The 20,908-nt window shown below is 41.5% G+C and overlaps 2 protein-coding genes across 4 annotated transcripts in view; one reads left to right on the top strand and one right to left on the bottom strand.

Moving 5' to 3' along the window:
• ppp1r9alb (protein phosphatase 1 regulatory subunit 9A-like B) overlaps positions 1-8,618 on the top strand; it is a 59,498-nt gene extending 50,880 nt beyond the window's left edge. For both annotated transcript variants that reach the window (XM_060898958.1, XM_060898957.1), the window contains 2 exons: positions 6,698-6,886; positions 6,985-8,618. In XM_060898958.1, the coding sequence (XP_060754941.1) occupies positions 6,698-6,886; positions 6,985-7,149 (354 nt within the window). In that variant the 3' untranslated portion in view covers positions 7,150-8,618. The remainder of the gene's footprint in view (positions 1-6,697; positions 6,887-6,984) is intronic.
• The window catches only part of itga6b (integrin, alpha 6b), an 83,776-nt gene continuing 70,702 nt past the window's right edge, over positions 7,835-20,908 (bottom strand). Inside the window, exons 23-26 of one of the 2 annotated variants that reach the window (XM_060898960.1) lie at positions 20,703-20,801; positions 20,476-20,601; positions 12,958-13,065; positions 11,176-11,264 (exon numbers count right to left, since the gene is read on the bottom strand). In XM_060898960.1, coding sequence (XP_060754943.1) covers positions 12,997-13,065; positions 20,476-20,601; positions 20,703-20,801 — 294 coding nt within the window. In that variant the 3' untranslated portion in view covers positions 11,176-11,264; positions 12,958-12,996. Of the gene's footprint in view, positions 11,265-12,957; positions 13,066-20,475; positions 20,602-20,702; positions 20,802-20,908 lie in introns of both variants that reach the window. The other variant, XM_060898959.1, reaches the window with a different exon arrangement.

Here is a 20,908-nt window from a genome sequence, read left to right as displayed (position 1 = left end):
CGTGATGTCACGGGCGTGTGTCGGCCATGAACAACAACATGAGCGACCAAATCGAACAGGAATTTAGTGAGGGAGAAACTTCAAGTTTTAGTAGTTTTTCATCAGTTCAAGTTGATGACAAACTGACAGAAGAAGTTAGCCTGGGCCCGCCCATCCTAAGTGTGACGCAACACGGGGGGCTGTTGCGAACATAGTCTGGCAAGGCAAGCTATCTCCAGCTCGTCCAAGCTCCCGAAAAATCGGGAGCCAATCAACTTCGAGCATCTCCAACGGCCCTGGGTAGAGGCGTGTTCAAGGCAGTGACGTAGTAGAACTGCGACCGGAAGCCATAGATTGTTTACAGAATCTATGCCGGAAGCGCTTCATTCACTAGAAACATTACGAACATGGAGCAGCGGCAAGCCTTTGACACAGCGGTAGATGCTGTATTGAAAGCATTCAACGGGAAGTTCTCATTGAAAACGGAGCAAAGAGCAGCCCTGGAGGTATTTATCTTCTTCCTGTTACTCAAGCAGTTTCCGTCGCGTCACATACGTCAGAGGAAAGAGTGATGTGATTGGTTTAAGCTTCGTCACAGTCTTTTCTGGCTTCGACCAGTAGCAAACTGAGGCATTTCAGGGAGGCGGGTCAACCACGCACTTTGGGAAACGGTTGGGCTTAATATCTATGCCAGACCAATGCTCGCAGAGCTTTGAAGTTGCGTTAGCCAGACTAAGAAGAAGTGGCCAGCGATAGGGAAGAAGAGAGGGGTATCGAACCGTACCGATTTGAGCCAGAATTGTCCGACGAGAGCAGGGTCAGTGACCGTGACAATGATGAACCTGAGGACGATCATGAAGACAGACTTGCAAATATGGAATGGTAAGCTTTCCAAAACGTTCTTAGAATTAGAATAGACTTTTTAAAAAAGATTGATATACTAGCCGAGTACAGCTACAGCTGACGGTCTTCAGTTCAACTTTTCCGTGGCCATGCATAGTCTATCGCCGGCAGTAGATCGCCCAGTAAATGCACGTTTGGATGACTGGAAGTTGAAGATGCATTCCTTAAGTTAGTAGTATTACAGTATGTTGGAAACAAAATGCTTTGCAGTTCATTGTAGCAAAGTCTTGACTAATTAGCGATTACCTTTATCTTTCGGGAAAAGGAACAGGGCCACGCCCTCCACTGCATTTGTGTTGCTGCATCTGGCAGCAATACCTCGCTTTCTGGGCGCTCCCCCCCCATAACACTCATAGATTGTAGTCTCTCTTTCTATGTCATGTTCTGTCGCAAGTTTCCGTCAAAATGAATGTAATCTAGCAGAGAGTCGGACGGAAGCTACACTGTGTGGACGTAAGTGGAAAAGCCGCTGGTAAAACCACTCGCACTCCTGACATCACACAAAAGCCAGCTAATAATGGCAACATTGGTACCAGGATTCCCTTGGCGGGAAATTTAAACTCGACAAATTCTGAATGTTCCCGACATTTGCAACGTGGGTTTCGTCGATTAATAGTTCAAGTCCCGACAATGAAAAGGAGAACAAGCAAACTCCACACGGAAAGGCCCCCGTCAGCTATTGGGCTCGAACCCAGAAGCTTCTTGCTGTGAGACGACAGTGCTAACCACTACACCACTGTGCAGTGTAGTGTTTGTTTCTCAAAATCCAGTCAATGTGGATAGAATAAAACAGTTATTCCACTCAATCTCGTCATACATGGCTTAGGCCAAATAAAAAAAAAATAGTGCGTTTCCGGTAACCCGACCGATCAAGAATTTCCGCGTCGAAATTGCCGACCGTAAAGTTTTTATTACAAATTTCCCTTGATATTTTAGTGTAAGCGGCGTTAGTTTGTCATAATTTTTTGTTTCAACACATTCAAGTTGTGAAAGAAACGATAAAAAGTAAAATGTTTCGCCACTTCTATCAGCCCTCCTGCATAAACAACGAGGAAGGAAAACTGAGCCAAGCCGCCATTTTGAATCCTCATTCAAGGCTGTAATGCAAATTGCTTCCTTTTCAGTATACAAGTGCACTTCCATGGCAGGGAAAAACACTACATTTTGCTGCCTATGTAGTCCCCTATTTATACAAATAGGAGTCATTCAGGATTCAGCCATGTTTTTGCTCTGTGTTTTTGCTCGACCCAAGTTCTACAGTAGGCTAGGCCGTCTGCTTTTAATGGAAGTAGCCTAGCCTAGGACGTTATTTTCACGTTATTTCTTGATAAGGTGTTTTCACGTTATTACATGAAAATATCATGAAATATCGCTTCCGTAGATCATAACTCGAACTCTCGTGATATTTTTTTTTATTTGTTTAAAGATTTAAAATACTTATTTTATTATGATGTGTGGTATAAAGGATTCTGTGCCAAAATACTATTTTGTAAGATGTTTACTTGTGTTAATTTTTTCGAACAAAATAAAAAAAAATTAAGAAAAAAAAAAACTTTCTTACCTACCGACCTTATTTTAGTATTTCATGTTACCGGAAAAACACTATTCTTTTTTTTTTTTGGCCTTATAGCCAACTTGGTGCTACGTGCCTCGTCGGATATCGGCTCATGTATGACTCGATTTCGTGGAATAAATGTTAAATATTCTGTTCTCCAGTAGCTCCAAATACCAGGCATTGAGCCATTTAATTAGTTCTTCATGACATGACAAGGTTGAGAGTCAAGTTTATGTATACAGTCTCGATTTGTCAAAAAGGCTTGGCGTTTTATGGGAAAGGTCATGCGTTGGACTTGTGGAAGGTCTGTCTCTGTGTGGGGGGGGGAATGTAGGATTACTGTATGTGTTGAGTCTGTTTGACAGAGTTGTATCTTGATTTACGTGTTTATACACGACTTCCATGTTGCCTGGTGTAAACCTGCCAAAGGATTTAAATTTACACAAGAGCATGTTTGCCTGTGTAACGTATAAACACTGTCGCCTTTATCTTCTGAGGATCAGCCCGATGAACTCATGGGCAAGTGTATACGGTCTCCATGTACAAATCTCTTGAGTTATGATATGAAAGTTGCTCTTAAGCTAGGAATTTGTTGGGTTTATTATTTAAGACTGATAGTGAGTCACTTTCACCCAGGCAGAAAGGTATAAGGTACAGAAAGGAGTGTTCAGATTGCTATCTTCCTTATCACTCTTTGCTCTCTTGCTCGCACTTTCTATGGCCTCATTCCTGAAAGTGCTCTAGATTCAACTTGTCCCAATAACTTTTTTTTTTTTAATGGAACTGCAGTAACATGACTGCAGTATTTACACAGCTCACAGTTAACTGAGCTATTGTAGAACTGCCCTGACTTTTGTCAGAATATATTACATTTAGATTTTTTAAAAAAAGGAGCAGTGTGTGCTGTTTTGTTGACGGACTACGGATTCATGGAAATGAGATTGTTGACCGATTTTAGCCTTCTGATCCAAGTCTAAATATTCCTGCATGATATTCTGTGATTCATTTCATTAACAATAACTTGGGCTTTCTTCCCCTGAAAATATTCTCTCTTTTTATATTCTATTCACATTCACTGGATATGAGCAATTGCGTGCTCTGATTGGCTACTCTACTACTAGGATATCAGCTCATATACCATGAGTAGAGAAAAACAAAATGGCAGAGCATGTTGCTGAACCAACCGAGGACGAAATAAAAACTCTCCTCGAAAACAAAACCCCCAAAATTATCAAGTATTTAAAAGAAACAGAAATGGCTGAAATAATCCCCCCCCCCCCCCCCCCCCCCCAGTTCCTGTTCCACTCTCCAGCCCAATTGGTGGCGGTAATGCACCTTTAACTGCCAAAAAAAATCCCTAAAGAAGGACCCCAATCAATCAAAAAATAAATCAATTTTAATAAAATAAAATATGGAATGAATGAGGCGGCACGGTGGTGTAGTGGTTAGAGCTGTCGCCTCACAGCAAGAAGGTCCTGGGTTCGAGCCCCATGGCCGGCGAGGGCCTTTCTGTGTGGAGTTTGCATGTTCTCCCCGTGTCCGCGTGGGTTTCCTCCAGGTGCTCCGGTTTCCCCCACAGTCCAAAGACATGCAGGTTAGGTTAACTGGTGACTCTAAATTGGCTGTAGGTGTGAATGTGAGTGTGAATGGTTGTCTGTGTCTATGTGTCAGCCCTGTGATGACCTGGCGACTTGTCCAGGGTGTACCCCGCCTTTCGCCCGTAGTCAGCTGGGATAGGCTCCAGCTTGCCTGCGACCCTGTAGAAGGATAAAGCGGCTAGAGATAATGAGATGAGATGGAATGAATGGTCATGAGCTTTGGGTAATGACCGAAAGAACAAGATCGCGGATACAAGCGGCCGAAATGAGTTTCCTTCGCAGGGTGGCTGGGCGCTCCCTTAGAGATAGGGTGAGAAGCACAGTCACTCGGGAGGAGCTCGGAGTAGAGCTGCTGCTCCTCCACATCGAGAGGAATCAGCTGAGGTGGCTCGGGCATCTTTTTCGGATGCCTCCTGGACGCCTCCCTGGGGAGGTGTTCTAGGCATGTCCCCCTGGGAGGAGGCCCCGGGGAAGACCCAGGACACGCTGGAGGGACTATGTCTCTCGGCTGGCCTGGGAACGCCTCGGTGTTCTTCCCGAGGAGCTGGCCGAGGTGTCTGGGGAAAGGGAAGTTTGGGCTTCCATGCTTAGACTGCCGCCTCCGCGACCCGGTCCCGGATAAAGCGGAAGAAGACGAGACGAGAAAATATGGAATGAAAGTATTTGATGGCAAGAACCTTTTTTCCGGAATTATCGCATTTTTCACAAATTGAATTGGTCATTTCGCAGGTTTGTTTACATTCTAAGCAGAAATGATTTTGTCGGAAGTTTTGTATAAAGGGTTTTTTTTTTAAATCATCAAATTTGCAAAAAATAAAAATGCTTTTTCTCAAAATCCAGTGATTGTTGATGGAATAAAACAGTTATTCCACTCAATCTTGTCGTACATGGCTTATAGCCAACTCGGTGCTACGCGCCTCATCGGCTATCAGCTCATGTACGACTAGATTTTGTGGAATAACTGTTAAATATTCAGCAGTGTGTGTGTGGTGTCCATATTGATGAAAGTAAATGTTATCTTGGCATAATTGGAATGAAACCCATTATGAGCACATTATTAGGAATGAAAAGCTAATGTGTTTGAAACATGGATATGATGTTCCTGGGTCTGGAAAGAACGCATTGATTGCTTAATTTGAACAAGAGTTGCTGCATATTGTAAGTAATAATTTACAGCATTCATTCACTTCATCTTCAGTAACTGCCTGATCAGGGTTGCAGTGGTTTAAATTAGGATGCTAGTTTGTTTATATTTTGAGTAACCAAACCAACTAAATTAATTAGAAAGAATCGCAGGCAGGTTTAAAAACAAAAATAACCGCATAAGCAGGATTAAAGTAGCAAATTGTCCTGCAGAATCCCCATCCATTATCCGTCCCTGCTTATCCTGTGCAGGGTCGTGGGCAAGCTGGAGCCTATCCCAGCTGACTATGGGTGAGAGGCGGGGTACACCCTGGACAAGTCGCCAGGTCATCACAGAGCTGACATATCGAGACAAACCACCATTCACACCTACGGTCAATTTAGAGTCACCAGTTAACCTAACCTGCATGTCTTTGGACTGTGGGGGAAACCGGAGCACCCGGAGGAAACCCACACGGACATGGGGAGAACATGCAAACTCCACACAGAAAGGCCCCATCAGCCACTGGGCTCGAACCCAGAACCTGCTTGCTGTGGGGTGACCGTGCTAACCACTACACCACCGTGCACGGGTCCTCCATAATGATCCTACGGTACATGATGCTAAGAAACCTAATTACACAGTATTACAGTAAATGCTATTCACTTTAAATATAACCTGAATAAAACTAATACTGTAAAAGGCAGTCCAACCTGATTCTGTGGTGGGTCAAATGGACCTTGGTGTGCAATTGATAGTTGCCCCAAGAAATTCTAAGATCTTCGCACAGGAAGATTTTGACACCGTAGTGCTGGATTTATTAGCAAAGTCTTATAGCTAATATTTGTCTAATTTAGTAAACGATGAATATGATTAAAAGTTGTTGGTGTTCCTGAACTACAATTATTGTACTAAACTAATACTATGGATTATTCATCTTCGGTTTAGGGTTATTACCTCCGCCAACTTTGTTGGAGGAGGTTCTGTTTTCGCCTCTGTTTGTCTGTTCCCAATGTAACTCAAAGTAGTGAACAGATTTTGATGAAATTTGGAGGAAAGGTGAGCCATGGGTCAAGGAACAATTGATTAGATTTTGACGCAAATCAGGATATGTATGCGGATCCGGGTTTTTTTTTTTTTTGGTCTGTTCCCAATGTAACTCAAAAAGTAGTGAATGGATTTGGATGAAATTTGGTGGACAGCTTTAGTATTATCCTAAGTTCAAGTGATTTTGATTTGATTTTTGATGTTATGTGGCTTGGTGGGGGTATGCACTCTACCAAGTGCCCTTCTAGTTAAACTATAGGGTTAAAGGTTAGATAGGCAGTCTGATTTTTAAAATAAAAAATGAAGGCAGCCACATTAGTAAGCAGATGTTTTCTACTTGCATGTATTTTCAACAAATTATCTTTGAATGTTGTCGCTTGATGAAACTTGTCCGGAAATGGTGTGGGTTAAATATTGTATATCCAATTCTTTATGCAGATAAATTGTGTATATGTGAAGGCTTGTGTTTTTCATACCCGTGTTCTTATTCAGACCCTCGATGATAAGCCTGGTCCAGTCACAGAGCAACACTTGTGGCTGAACTGCCCCCTTTCTGAGTGGACCAATCAGCAGGTGTGTCGCTGGTTGATGGGCATGAACATGGACCAATACATAGCTGAGTTCACCGCAAAAGGCATTGATGGCAAACGTCTGGCCGATTTGGACAGCAGTAAACTCAAGGTTGGAATTCACCAACAATATTGTGTATCCACGTTCTAACGTGAAGGCATAGTTGGTGTTGAATAAAATGCATACATTTTGTAATAATTTTGTTGTAGGAGCTGGGGGTGTCAAGTCACAGAGATCGGTCCACCATTAAGAGGAAGCTGAGAGACATGAAGAAGGCACAGGAAAAGTTTGAGAAGCAGCGGGCGAAGAAGGAGAAGGAGGTCCGACTGAGCGGTGCTGCTGGTAAACCTGCTAATCTTGAATCTGCCTGCTGATTCTGAATCGCCAGTAAAATTTACACTTCAGGGAAAAGCCCCTGATCTGGGAAGCGCGGACATTCCCAACAGGATGTCATGTACGTCATGGCTGTGTGTGTGTATGTACTGCAAGTCACTGGATATGATGGGAATAGGAACCCACTCAATTGGAAGTAACTTAGATTCTTCTAGCACATTCTTTCCATTCTCTGGTTAAGTAAAGATATTTTTACAATTTTTAATCATAGTTTTATATCGTAGGTCTTGATTCGTCATGTCCAAACTTAAGACTCAAGGTGTCTTAATTACACTGCTGCTGTTTTGAATCAATTCTTGACTTCCACTTAAATGAAATTGTTTGTATTGTCCATGCAGATTTTAGTCTCTTGACATCCAAATTTGAGGTACAATGTCCTGATTTGGCTAAGTGACTCATCAACAAAGGTGAGACTCAGTTAAATTTCAGCAAATCACAAACCAAGGTATATGACATCATTTATCCCTTTAGCTCACTCATTTGCCTTGATGCTATGCTTAGCATAAAGTATTACATGTAATTCCATGATATAATGGTAGGAAAACACAAACTAACCTTGCTAGCACTAAGCCCGTGATAGTTTGCTCCATAGCCGATGCTAAGGAGTGGAATGTTATATTGGGTATGTAAAACCAGGAGCCGTGTCTGCTAGGAAGAAAACTGACATGAGGGAAAGTATTTTATTGCATAATTATAACCAATAGGTACATTTGTTTAGTTTCACTGTCTACATACTCAAATGGATATATTTGCACATCTGTGTTGAATAATATTGGGCTTAAAATTGAGCCCTGGGGTATTCCACATGCTTCTCATATATCATAAGCTAAACAATTATGATGTCATGTCCTATGAAATTTGTGGTTGGTTGATCAAATGTAATCTAAGCTCCACCCTTGTTGAATCATTGATGCACTAAATTCAAAGTGGCAGTTCCTGTTTCTTCACACTGGAGGGCAGCAGTGTAACTGAAGTGACCCATGGAGCACTTCTTATCAGGGTTGGCATTCACAGAGTCAAACTGTTGATACTGGATCCGTCTTAATATCCATAACTACCATAAATGGAGAATTTTATCAAATCCAGTGTCCGATTTTTCTCTGAAGTGCTTTTGTGAATGCTAGAGCACACCCTGCACTTTAGATTAACCTCTAATCTGTAGCAAGCGAATGTCTGTCTGCGTTACGGAGCACAAGTACGAGTGCTTTGCTGAGCAAATCTACTGAGTGGAAATTGAGTGTGCACTTTTAACTGTGCACATCACCTCCCCGACTGTACACTTTTTTTGTCTTTTTACTTTTTTTTTTTAAATCTGCTTATTTTTATCATCAGCTGTATATAATGAGGCAAGGGCGTCAGTGGACTTGTCAGGAAGAGAGATTTTCACTGTCTCTTATGCCACAGATGGTTTTACATGTGTAACAATAAATAAAAAAATATTTTACATGAACTGCCAATCTGTTTTATTCCATTGTTTCTAACACTTGATCGGGGGGGAATAATTTTTACACTACTTTTTTTCTAAAAGAAAGGAAAAAAAAAGGGGTGGCATGGTGGTGTAGTGGTTAGCACGGTCACCTCACAGCAAGGTTCTGGGTTCAAACCCAGGGGTCGGTGAGGGCCCTTTTTTTTTTTTTTAAGATTTTTTTTGGGCTTTTTTCACCTTTATTGGATAGGACAGTGTAGAGACAGGAAATGAGCGGGCGAGAGAGATGGGGAGGGATCGGGAAATGACTGATGGGGCCTTTCTGTGCGGAGTTTGCATGTTCTCCCCGTGTCTGCGTGGGTTTCCTCCGGGTGCTCCGGTTTCCCCCACAGTCCAAAGACATGCAGTTAGGTTAACGTGGGGCGGCCTTGGGCTGAGGTGCCCTTGAGCAAGGTACCGGTACCGAACCCCTGACTGCTCCCTGGGCGCTGTAGTATGGCTGCCCACTGCTCTGGGTGTGTGTGCGCGCGTGTTCACTGCTTCAGATGGGTTAAATGCAGAGGATGAATTTCACTGTGCTTGAAATGTGCATGTGACAAATAAAGGTTTCTTCTTCTTCTACTGTGCTCCCCCTCTTTTTAAATGAATTCATCTTTTAAAGGGAACCCTGACAATGTAGTTGACTAAACTGAGGGTATAAATTCTGGAAAAATTGAAAGAAAAAAAATAAAGAAAATGCTCTGTAAGAAAGCAAGATGTCTATACTTCTGAGGCTCATATAATAAAATACATGGTATATTCTTGCAAATGACCTCAAGTAGTACTGTATGTGCGCCTTCCCTTCTCATTTTAAATAAATATGAAAACGAACGTGAGGAAACGAGCTCAGAAGCACAGTACACAAGTGCAAAACAGATCATGAAAGGATTTATACGTTAATTCTTTATTTTTGTTTTATTTTACAATGTCATGTCTGCGCCAAATTCAGAAGTTTGAGATGGGTTGTTTTTTTTTTTTCCTCAATACCAACCATTTTTGAATAATAACCTCTTCATACGTATTTTATCATCCAAAAAATATGGCTGACGCTGCGTTTCCATTGTCAACATCAAGTCTGCCAATGTAAATGCGTAATTTTTTTTTTTCTATAAAAAGGTGCCAGACTACATGAACAAATTTCAGCCCTTGTACATTTGTGCTAAACCCTGAAATGATGACCTGTATGAATGAAATAAACGACTATACATACGTCAATGAAACTGAAATCAGTACCAATCTGAACAATTCATAATAATAATAATAAAAAAAACACCTATCTTACAAAACAAGCATTAAGAAATAAAGAATGGTTAAGGGAAAGAAAAAACAACAAAAATATTTACATTCCTCCAAATAGTTCTGAGTAAAACTGAAAAGGTTTGTTTAAAAAAAAAAAAAAAGCTGGTAACAATGGAGAACTTTTTTTAGCAAATTAGGTTGGAAATCTCACCACAAAAGTACCCATTAAACAACAAAAAAACAAACAAAAGTCTTTGGCTTGCTTGTGAGAACCAGATAATAAATACCAGTTCTCCGAACACAATTAGTATACACACAACCAGGCATGTGCCAATACTACATTTCTAAATTTGTTGCACAATAACCGCAAAACTTTACCACAGTATCAGAATATTCGATTACCAATTTATCGGAAAAGTACTGGTTATATGCTGTGAATTTGTGGTTTTGATATCGATAGTTGAAAATGATCTGCTTATTCAAGAGCTGAGAGAACACTTTGGGACACTGTTGCTAGGCAACAAACTGCTTGCACTTCCTGGAAATAAGGCTAAACTTTATCTAGCTAGCATATAGCCCTGCAAGTCTTGTATACACACACACACACACAATGTAAAGGCAGAAGAACACTGAAAATTAGATAAAATTATCAGGAATATCAATATTTACCTCAGACGTGTTGGTAAATTACCAAAACAAACAAACAAAAAAGCCTCAGCACTACTAAAAGTACATTACGTGTAGCATTGATTGCTAACATCTGCGGATTCTGTGCACATTAGTCGACGGAAAGTCAACAACGTAGCATCTCATAGGCTATATTTAACTTAGCATTGAGAATTTAAATATGATCCTGTTTGTAATGTGTGTTGAATATTGTGATATCGTATAACGGACTCTTGGCACATGCCTATATGTAACAGTAAGGATTGTTGATTCATTGAGAAGCCCAAAAATATCCATCTCTCTCTTTTTTTTTTTCTTTTCCTTATCTCGGTTATCAGTTTCATTTATCGTTTCTGAAGTAGTCACTAAACATAATACAGGTTTTTACATTTCCTTTCATTTTGTCATTGTCATATTTACAATCAGAAGTTCGGGGTGTGCAAAGATGAAGCGCTCAACGTCTTAGAGAAAGTGTCTTTGGGTTGTTGGGTTTTTTTTGTGTGTTTTTTGTTCGTTTTTTTTTAAAGCAGGATATTAATGTGCATTAGTAGTTGACGTAGCATAAGGCTAGGAGTAGCTCTCGTTCCAAGAAGTCATCCACTGTTTCTTTTCCACCGAGGCCGGCTGCTCTTTCCTGGGTGGACGTGCACGCTCTTCCTTCTTAATCCTCACGGCATTGTAACTTGGCACGCTGTCGTTGTATTTGGAACGTTTGAAAAATCCACACTGAAGACAATGACAGAGCACAGGGATTAGTGTTAACATGAGCCAAATGTTGGACCTATTTTGTTTGAGATTAATACGAAGTGAAAGCATGCCAGACGTGAAGAAAGTGCGCTAAGCAACGTTTTGTTCAAAAGAAGCAACAGAGAGGAATCTAGCACCAGATGTTCTAGAAAGTATAACATGCACAATAAAGCAGGAAAGATTTGAGTCTGCGAGGTCCAAGCATCTGTAATGAAGCTGATAATCAGTTATGGTGTGTGTGTGTGTGTGTGTGTTTTTATTAATTTTTTTTACACGTTATGTGGACACAAGTGTTTTACAGGGAAATACGCCACTTGTATTTTTCATACGGACTCCATCCGGGATATGGAGAACCAAAACCGTGACATGAATCTCTGTATGTCACTCATGAGGAAATCAATGAATTGTTTTGATAAATTTGGGTACTTTTTGTTTGTGAACATGTCGATATAATAAAAAGAAAAATCACATGTTGGCTTGAAGATCTGAAGTTTATCTTCTCGTGTTGAAAAACTCGCATTTTTCATACGAAATACATTGCGGATCTGAGTGGCATCTTTAAATAATATTGGCTGGGGTTTTTTCATGGTATATCAGATATATTCCATTCAGCTAGCATGATGTTGAACGAGTTGAAGACGACTTCAATATCATGCTAGCTGAAGGGAATATATCCGATGTACCATGAAAAAAAGCCAGCCAATATTATTATTATTATTATTATTTTACATACACGTTCCTTTCGGGTATTCAACGCGTCTGTCTTTTTCAAAATCTTCCGCATTTAACGAAGCGAACCTGGCAGCCATGTTTATTTACAAATTGCCACAGTCGCTCGCTAGAGTGGGAGTTTTATATCTTGGACATGCTGTCTTGACAGCCATGCAATATCGTAAACCATATTCAACGCTCATTCTCCATTGGGTCGAGTGACGTAATACACGTAGGATAAGCGATATGCTAACAATATTGCATGCTATCAAACCAAATGAATGAAACCCGCTAGAAGGGAATAGAACACATGGTTTTATTCCATCGAACAAGTGGCCTGGATGTATAATAATTCCTGATATTTCACTCTGATGATGTCACTCCCAGCGTTTTCCCGCTGACTAGACATGTGTTGTAAAAATGGCGAACCGGTTCAAAATTAAAATTCTTTTGATTAACTTGGGTATTTTTTTTATGGATGTGTCCATATAATATAAAGAACATGACATGGTGGTGCGAAGATATGAAATTGATCTTCAAGTGGCGAAAAATATATCACTCATTCGCTTTGCTCACTCGTGAATATGTTTACCACTTGAAGATAAACTTCATATCTTCGTGCAACCGTGTACTATCCTCAATATGTGTGTGTGTGTGTGTGTGTGTGTGTGTGTGTGCGCATGTAAAGCTTTCTATGAGGAAATATGACATGCCCATGTATGTAACCCTTTTATCCCGTGCACCAACACCATACATGAAAGGATTGCATTGTAAACAGCATTCTAATTCATCACTATGCACTGGAAGCTAGAAGATATTATAATAATAATAATAGCCACCATTTCCCCAAATCTAAGCAATGCAAGGGAGCATGATGATCCGGGCTAGCATGAGTTAGCGCAGCCTACACTGACTCCCCATGCCACCATTGAGCTTGAATGGATCTTTAAAGGCCTGTTACCAAAAGAGAGCTGCTCGAACTTTCTGTCACTCCCTCTCGCTATGCATCAGAAGTCAGCCTCTCTTTCTCAGGTTCATTTTTGGACTCACTTTTGCTGAAGAAGCCACACTAAAAGAAGTAAAGTTGTTTGGTTAGGGCCTTTTCCCACTGCATAAAGTATTAAAACTTGCTTCTGGCACCAAAAAACAAAAACAAAAAACAAAGCTGTTTTTATTATTGGCTATCAGTCCTGTACCAAACCTTCCAGTTGTATGATTTTGGTACTTTCTCAAGATACCAACAGGAAATAATAGGACTATCATATTTCTGTGTTCCATAAATGTAACACTGTTCTCAACCAACGTAAAAGTAACAATTATGTTTATTTCCTGATCATAAGGCCTGCGACATATTTACTAACACACCCTGTGTCTGAAATCACTCCCTACGCCTTATATAGGGAATTACTATATAGAGGACTATACAGTGAGCTCATTGGTAAAATGAAAAAACGCTTTCGGACACTAGTCCGTCGCGCTGGGATTTACGTCATTACTGTCGCACAATTAAAACCTGCCGGATCAGTCGGCTGGTGGGTTTTCAAAAATAATAAATACATGCATGTATCCGACAAATGAATTCCTAAGATTTAATTTTGATGTACACTACCGTTCAAAAGTTTGGGGTCACTCTGAAATTTCCTTATTTTTGAAAGAAAAGCACTGTTCTTTTCAATGACACTTTAAACTAATCAGAAATCCACTCTATACATTGCTAATGTGGTAAATGACTATTCTAGCTGCAAATGTGTGGTTTTTGGTGCAATATCTCCATAGGTGTATAGAGGCCCATTTCCAGCAACTCTCACTCCAGTGTTCTAATGGTACAATGTGTTTGCTCATTGCCTCAGAAGGCTAATGGATGATTAGAAAACCCTTGTACAATCATGTTAGCACAGCTGAAAACAGTTGAGCTCTTTAGAGAAGCTATAAAACTGACCTTCCTTTGAGCAGATTGAGCCCATGTTTACATTAGACCGTATCAGCGGATCATCAGATTAACGTTTTTTAAACGATTAGTGTGCACACAGCAACACCAATACACGGATACGCTTGGCTCTGCAGGCATCCTGTGCTCCAAATCACTCCGCCCGGAACAGCAAGTGCCCTCTGGAGGGTGCGCACTCCGGCCCTGCGCAGCTCACAGAGCGCGCGAGTGAAGCGCACGAGCAGTGATTCGGGACTGAGCCGCTGTGTGTGTGATCTCAGCGCATATCACTTACCACTTGCAAGTGGAAGGATGGCAAGCCTAAAGACAATCATAACTACACAATGGGCAGTATTTGCAGTATTTTCATACTTTTATACTCTTTAATGAAAGGTGATACAAGGCGGAAGTCCGCGCCGTTTTTCAGCAGTCGCGTCACATGACCAACGCCAGCGAATCAGGAAGGTGGATGTCACAGTGACGTTGTCCAATGACGACACCAGCTAGAGCTCAGCACAGCGTATCCGCGTATTCTCAATGTTTACACAGCACCGGAGCTGACACGATCTGGAATGAATACATGGACCCTGGCGGATTCCCGTTTCCCGGCGTTTCCAGGCGGTTTAATGTAAACGGACAGTGCATCCGCGAAGAAAACGAGACAGATACGGTCTAATGTAAACTTGGCCTGAGTTTCTGGAGCATCACATTTGTGGGGTCGATTAAATGCTCAAAATGGCCAGAAAAATGTCTTGACTATATTTTCTATTCATTTTACAACTTATGGTGGGAAATAAAAGTGTGACTTTTCATGGAAAACACAAAATTGTCTGGGTGACCCCAAACTTTTGAACGGTAGTGTAAATAATTGTATTCTGTGAGAAAGAAATCGAGGACCTGGAACATGTATTTTTCAATTGCAACTTAGTACAACCTTTTTGGAACAATATGCAAAGCTGGCTGCAGTTCAAAAACATTGATTTGTCACCTCTGACTGTAAACATGGTCAAATTTAGTGTTTATATTGATAATAGAAATCTAGATTTTGTTGGTAATGTTTTATTAATACTTGGAAAATTTATACATTAATACATGCAGGTATTTTAAAAGAAAACCTTGTCTGATTAGGTGGAGGAATGAGCTTAAGGTCCTAAGTCAGTCGTTAAAGCTGATTAATGATTTAAAAAAAAAGCCCTTAAGTTGTTTTCATTACTTGATACCTTTAAGTTAATATGAGAGAGCCCTTTATATTTTGTTTATTCTTTATTTTATTATTTTTATTTTGCTCAACCAAAAGAAGGAACTGTATGTGACTTTGAAGTGCCTTGTTTGTTTGTATCTATATGTTCTAAATAAAGTTTTTGGAGGAAAAAAAAAGTGTAATAAATCCATATTATACTGGGCGTATAATTTCCCACATTAATCAATACAAAGTACCTGCATCTTTCAGCTTTTTTTTTTTAAATCAAGGCTGAATACTTTCTTCTTCGCCGCTGCCTTTTATTAAATCAAATTTGAGACTTTTTTAAAATTTGATTTCTTTCAGCGCGACCACAATGCATGATGGGATATATTGCTTTGGTTAGTCACATACGCATAACAGACGGCAACACATGATGACATAAGCTCATCACCTGTCGGCCGGATGAGTTAACAACAACAACAAGACGCCCTGTGTCCGAAATCGCTCAGTCGTTCACTCCTCCCTATATAGGGAATTACTATATAGAGGACTATATAGTGGGCGGCACGGTGGTGTAGTGGTTAGCACTGTCGCCTCACAGCAAGAAGGTCCGGGTTCGAGCCCCGTGGCCAGCGAGGGCCTTTCTGTGTGGAGTTTGCATGTTCTCCCCGTGTCCGCGTGGGTTTCCTCCGGGTGCTCCGGTTTCCCCCACAGTCCAAAGACATGCAGGTTAGGTTAACTGGTGACTCTAAATTGACCGTAGGTGTGAATGTGAGTGTGAATGGTTGTCTGTGTCTATGTGTCAGCCCTGTGATGACCTGGCGACTTGTCCAGGGTGTACCCCGCCTTTCGCCCGTAGTCAGCTGGGATAGGCTCCAGCTTGCCTGCGACCCTGTAGAAGGATAAAGCAGCTAGAGATAATGAGAGAGAGAGGACTATATAGTGAGCTCATTGGTAAAATGAAAAAACGCTTTTGAACACTAGTCCGTCACACTGGTATTTACGTCATTACTGTTGCACAATTACAATGTGCCGGATCAGCCGGCTGGTGGGATTTCAAAATAATAAATACATATTATACTGAGCGTACTTCCCACATTATCTCATCTCATCTCATTATCTCTAGCCGCTTTATCCTTCTACAGGGTCGCAGGCAAGCTGGAGCCTATCCCAGCTGACTACGGGCGAAAGGCGGGGTACACCCTGGACAAGTCGCCAGGTCATCACAGGGCTGACACACAGACACAGACAACCATTCACACTCCCATTCACACCTACGCTCAATTTAGAGTCACCAGTTAACCTAACCTGCATGTCTTTGGACTGTGGGGGAAACCGGAGCACCCGGAGGAAACCCACGCAGACACGGGGAGAACATGCAAACTCCACACAGAAAGGCCCTCGCCGGCCCAGGGGCTCGAACCCAGGACCTTCTTGCTGTGAGGCGACAGCGCTAACCACTACACCACCGTGCCGCCCCTTCCCACATTAATCAATACAAATTGCCTGCATGTTTCAGTTTTTGTTTTGTTTTTTTAAATCAAGGCTGAATACTTTCTTCTTTGCCGCTGCCTTTAATTAAATCAAATTTGAGACTTGTAATTTGATTTCTTTCAGCGCAACCGCAATGCATGATGGGATATATCGCTTTGGCTAGTGACCATCGTTGTATACTACTTTTTGTGATGCATTGTGGGATACTTTGAGTGCACTAGATAGGGTGTAAATAATCCTCACTAAGGTTTCAGACAGCACTACAAAATAGCGTCCCCATTATATAGTGCCCTATATAGTGAGTAGGGAGCGATTTCGGACACAGGGACAGAGAATGTTCCCATCTGTAACTGTAGATCATTACTTGGCCAATATTAGCCTAAAACACTGGGTTGGACGCTGGAACAATCCATGTATGTATTGTGCACATGTGGCCATCGGGCCTCAGATACTATGAGAATATAAAGGCCCAAATATACTTCAACAGATGTGGTCCGTGCACTGTGTGCACACGATATCCACGACACAAATTTTGTCATGCGCAGCACACAGATTTTGTAGCTGGGAGCCCTGAGCGTGTATACACTGTCCAGTAGGTGAGAGTAGCTGAAGTGTGAAACACAGAAGAACATGTTGTAAAATCATTTTAAAATTTCTTCCTCTTGTCTCATTCGTCGTCTTCTAAGACCAGTGTTAAACATTAAAGATCTTCTTCCCTTGACTTAACCAACTACCGCACATGCCTTTTGTGTTCTTGTTTTTATCTAATTCAGGGGATTGTGTTACTTTCAGACCACACTCTTGCTGCTCCTGGTAGATGATGCGTATTCAATCAAGGCGTACTGAACAAGCGCTCAGAGACGTGTACTGTATGCGTCATAGCGTATATCCATGTTGCACGAAGTATACTTAGGGTTAAAAGATCTAGTTTTGAAGTCATCGTGCCTTTGACAAGTTGAAAAAATTGACAATGTAGGATCCCGATTATTTTTGTTACCTTTAGCTCAAATGTTTAATTTAGTTTAGTTTATTGGTTTTTGGGGACAATCCAGTTGTTGCGCCAGAGTTAGCTATGAGCTAATTAACATCTGTGGGCCCTGGGCAGGCGATGTACAAGCACGTACAAAACAGTGCAATACACCTCAAATTGTCTCAACGAGGTGCTTTGTTTGATTTCTTGTTATCAGTGACCATTTTTGTGACAAATTGTGTCATAACCTGTATAAGCTAGTGAAACATACGCAGAGATGCCAACCTTTTGTGAAATCAATGTGTAGTGACACATGCATACGAGCGGAGCGCCCGCAGGGTGCGTAGCGAGTCCAATCCAGCTGGGGGTTGGGGGGGGCGCTGTAAGCCCCCCGAGAAAATTTTGAAAATTTTGGAAATTGGTGCTTTTTTAGGGCCATTCTGAGTGAATACAGGTGACTAAAACGAACTGGGACATGTTGGTTCTGGGGGGAGAAAATTGTTGATTTGGGTTTTTTTTTTCAGTTATCTGAAAAATAAAACCAAACCACAACTCATAACTCACCACATTCACACAAAGTTAAGACTTCTCTGGTAAGTTGTATACAATCAACTTTCAAACAGTGAATATTATTTTCTTAACTTTACTACACAAATGCAGATTACATACCATCAATTTCATCTCATCTCATTATCTGTAGCCGCTTTATCCTGTTCTACAGGGTCGCAGGCAAGCTGGAGCCTATCCCAGCTGACTACGGGCGAAAGGCGGGGTACACCCTGGACAAGTCGCCAGGTCATCACAGGGCTGACACATAGACACAGACAACCATTCACACTCACATTCACACCTACGGTCAATTTAGAGTCACCAGTTATCCTAACCTGCATGTCTTTGGACTGGGGGGGAAACCGGAGCACCCGGAGGAAACCCACGCGGACACGGGGAGAACATGCAAACTCCGCACAGAAAGGCGCTCGCCGGCCCCGGGGCTCGAACCCAGGACCTTCTTGCTGTGAGGCGACAGCGCTAACCACTACACCACCGTGCCGCCCCATACCATCAATATTTATAGATAACATACTGGAACACTCAATTAGCAAATACTCAAATAGTTTACTAAACAAATGCAGATTACATGCCATCAATGCTTATAGAGAATATGCTGGAACACTCAATTAGCAATACTCAAATAGTTGTACTGGAACATGTCCATTTCCTTTTTATTCCCATGATTAATGTCAAGTCACTTTGATTACTTTTAATTTTTATCAACTTCCTTTCACTTTTAATCTCATCAATATCAAGTCAGATTACTTATTCAGTTCTGATTGATTTACTGACTGTTTCGGTTCCAACAGTGTTTCGTTTCTTTTTGCGAATATATCACCTTGAAAATAATAATTTTTTTTTTCCGTTTCCGGTTGAGAGTATGTCGTGTGTGTTTTGGCTGCCGCTTCTCACCAGAGCTTTTTCTATGTTCATTTTATTTATTTATTTATTTATTTTTCTGTGTGTTTGTGTGATTTGATGTTTGTTCGAGTGTTTTGTCCGGCAGTTGTGGTGTAGCTCCGGACCTAGCTTTGGGTGTCGGTTCCCTCCAGGCCTTGGTTCGCCGTGGGTGATGCCTGTGCTCCCAGCTATGGACTGCAGTGAGTTCGTTGCTCATTTTACATCGTGGTTGTCCAGCGCTCTGCGCTTTAACGCTTGGTGTGATGTTCTGAGCGATGTTGCTCGGTGGCGTCGCGGCGGCTGTGCAGGCGGTTTGGGACACACCAGCGCTCTGCGTGGCGGAGCTTCTCTGCTCGCTTTGTGGATCGAGCGATGTTGCTGACGGCGTCACGGCGGCGGTGCTGGAGATGTGGGACTCGTTTTCGTGCGCCTTTTGGTGGGACTGTGGCTGCTACACCACTGGAATTACATCCTGACCCCTACTTGGTGGACTTTTTACTTTTTATTTATTATTTTTTATTATTATTTTTATTTTTATGTATTTTTTTTCCTTGTCTATAATTGTAAAGCGTCCTTGGGTTTCTTGAAAGGCGCTATATAAATTTAACTTATTATTATTATTATTATTATTATTATTATATCGTGAAATGTTCATTGCATATTCGGAACATGGTGTTTTGGGTGGATGACAACCCTGATTTCATGTTTTGAGCGATAGTTTGTGAGGTTACAACACCCTGACCGCCCCTCAATACCTACTGACATGGGCTGCTCGACATTCCATCGCAGCGTCGATAATTAATTCGCGCATGCGCAGAACGCTTGTCAACAAAGATGGCGGCGCCCATCGAAGCAAACTTTGACCATAAATACAGTCAAAATATTGAATTATCAAGCGATAACTGGCCTCAAATGTACCGAACACCAGCAAAATATCGTGAACCCTTATAGATTCACGCATTTCGAACTGCATCCGTGCTAAAATCGTATGAATCCCATATAAACTGAATAGACGGTCGTAGCCTCGTAGTGCTACTGTCAAAAACGTAGTGACTATGCACGAATCGTAGTGATTGGCATCTCTGCATACGGCCCCAGAAAAGCACTTTGTCTATTATGGACTTTCCAGTGATGAAATGATGTGTTTGCTTTCAGTGTCATCACTGTGACCATTCCAAGTCTTCCAAGCTGCTGGAAAGTAAACTATATCCTGGTGGTTCCTGTTTGGGCCCATTCTTGTTTTTGAATGTGCAGTGAAAAAACAACCCTACATCCATGTTAACAGTGCTTACATCTTGGTCTAGTCCATCTGGAACATTTCTTTTTGTCTCTTTCTCTCTCACACGCACAAACGAGCGCACACACAGATATAGGCATAGACGGGTCAGTCATAATCGATAAATGAGAGCTGATGGGGATAAATTTGTTACAGTGAAGCTGTGCTTCGTCTTACCTTCCAGAGCAGGAAGACCAGTAAGCCCAGCAGGAGCAGGCCCAGTAATATAGCCACCAGGATGATCCACCAGGGTAAACCTCCATATTGTGCTGCTTTACGTTCTGGGAATACAGTCACTCGTACCTAATACGCGCACACACACACACACACACACCAATAATGTATCATAATATATATAAATACATGGTTACTCATAATATATTTCCAAATTTGTCCCAGCTCACCTGTGTATTTCTATTTTTCAGCAACACATTTTGGGGGGCATTGTCCAGACTGAGTGATGCGTTCACAATTATGTCGACATAATTCAGGTCAGCGAAGTCCTGCATGGTACAACAACAACAACAACAACATGAAGTTCAGGACACTGACCGAATGTGGCTCTTTATAATGTTTCAAACAGCAAGCCTATATACTATATAATAAATAT

The sequence above is a fragment of the Neoarius graeffei genome, chromosome 18, assembly GCF_027579695.1.
Source record: "Neoarius graeffei isolate fNeoGra1 chromosome 18, fNeoGra1.pri, whole genome shotgun sequence".
Classification (NCBI taxonomy): domain Eukaryota; kingdom Metazoa; phylum Chordata; class Actinopteri; order Siluriformes; family Ariidae; genus Neoarius; species Neoarius graeffei.
Note: the sequence above shows the minus strand (reverse complement) of the source record. Positions and strands in the feature narration are given on the sequence as shown.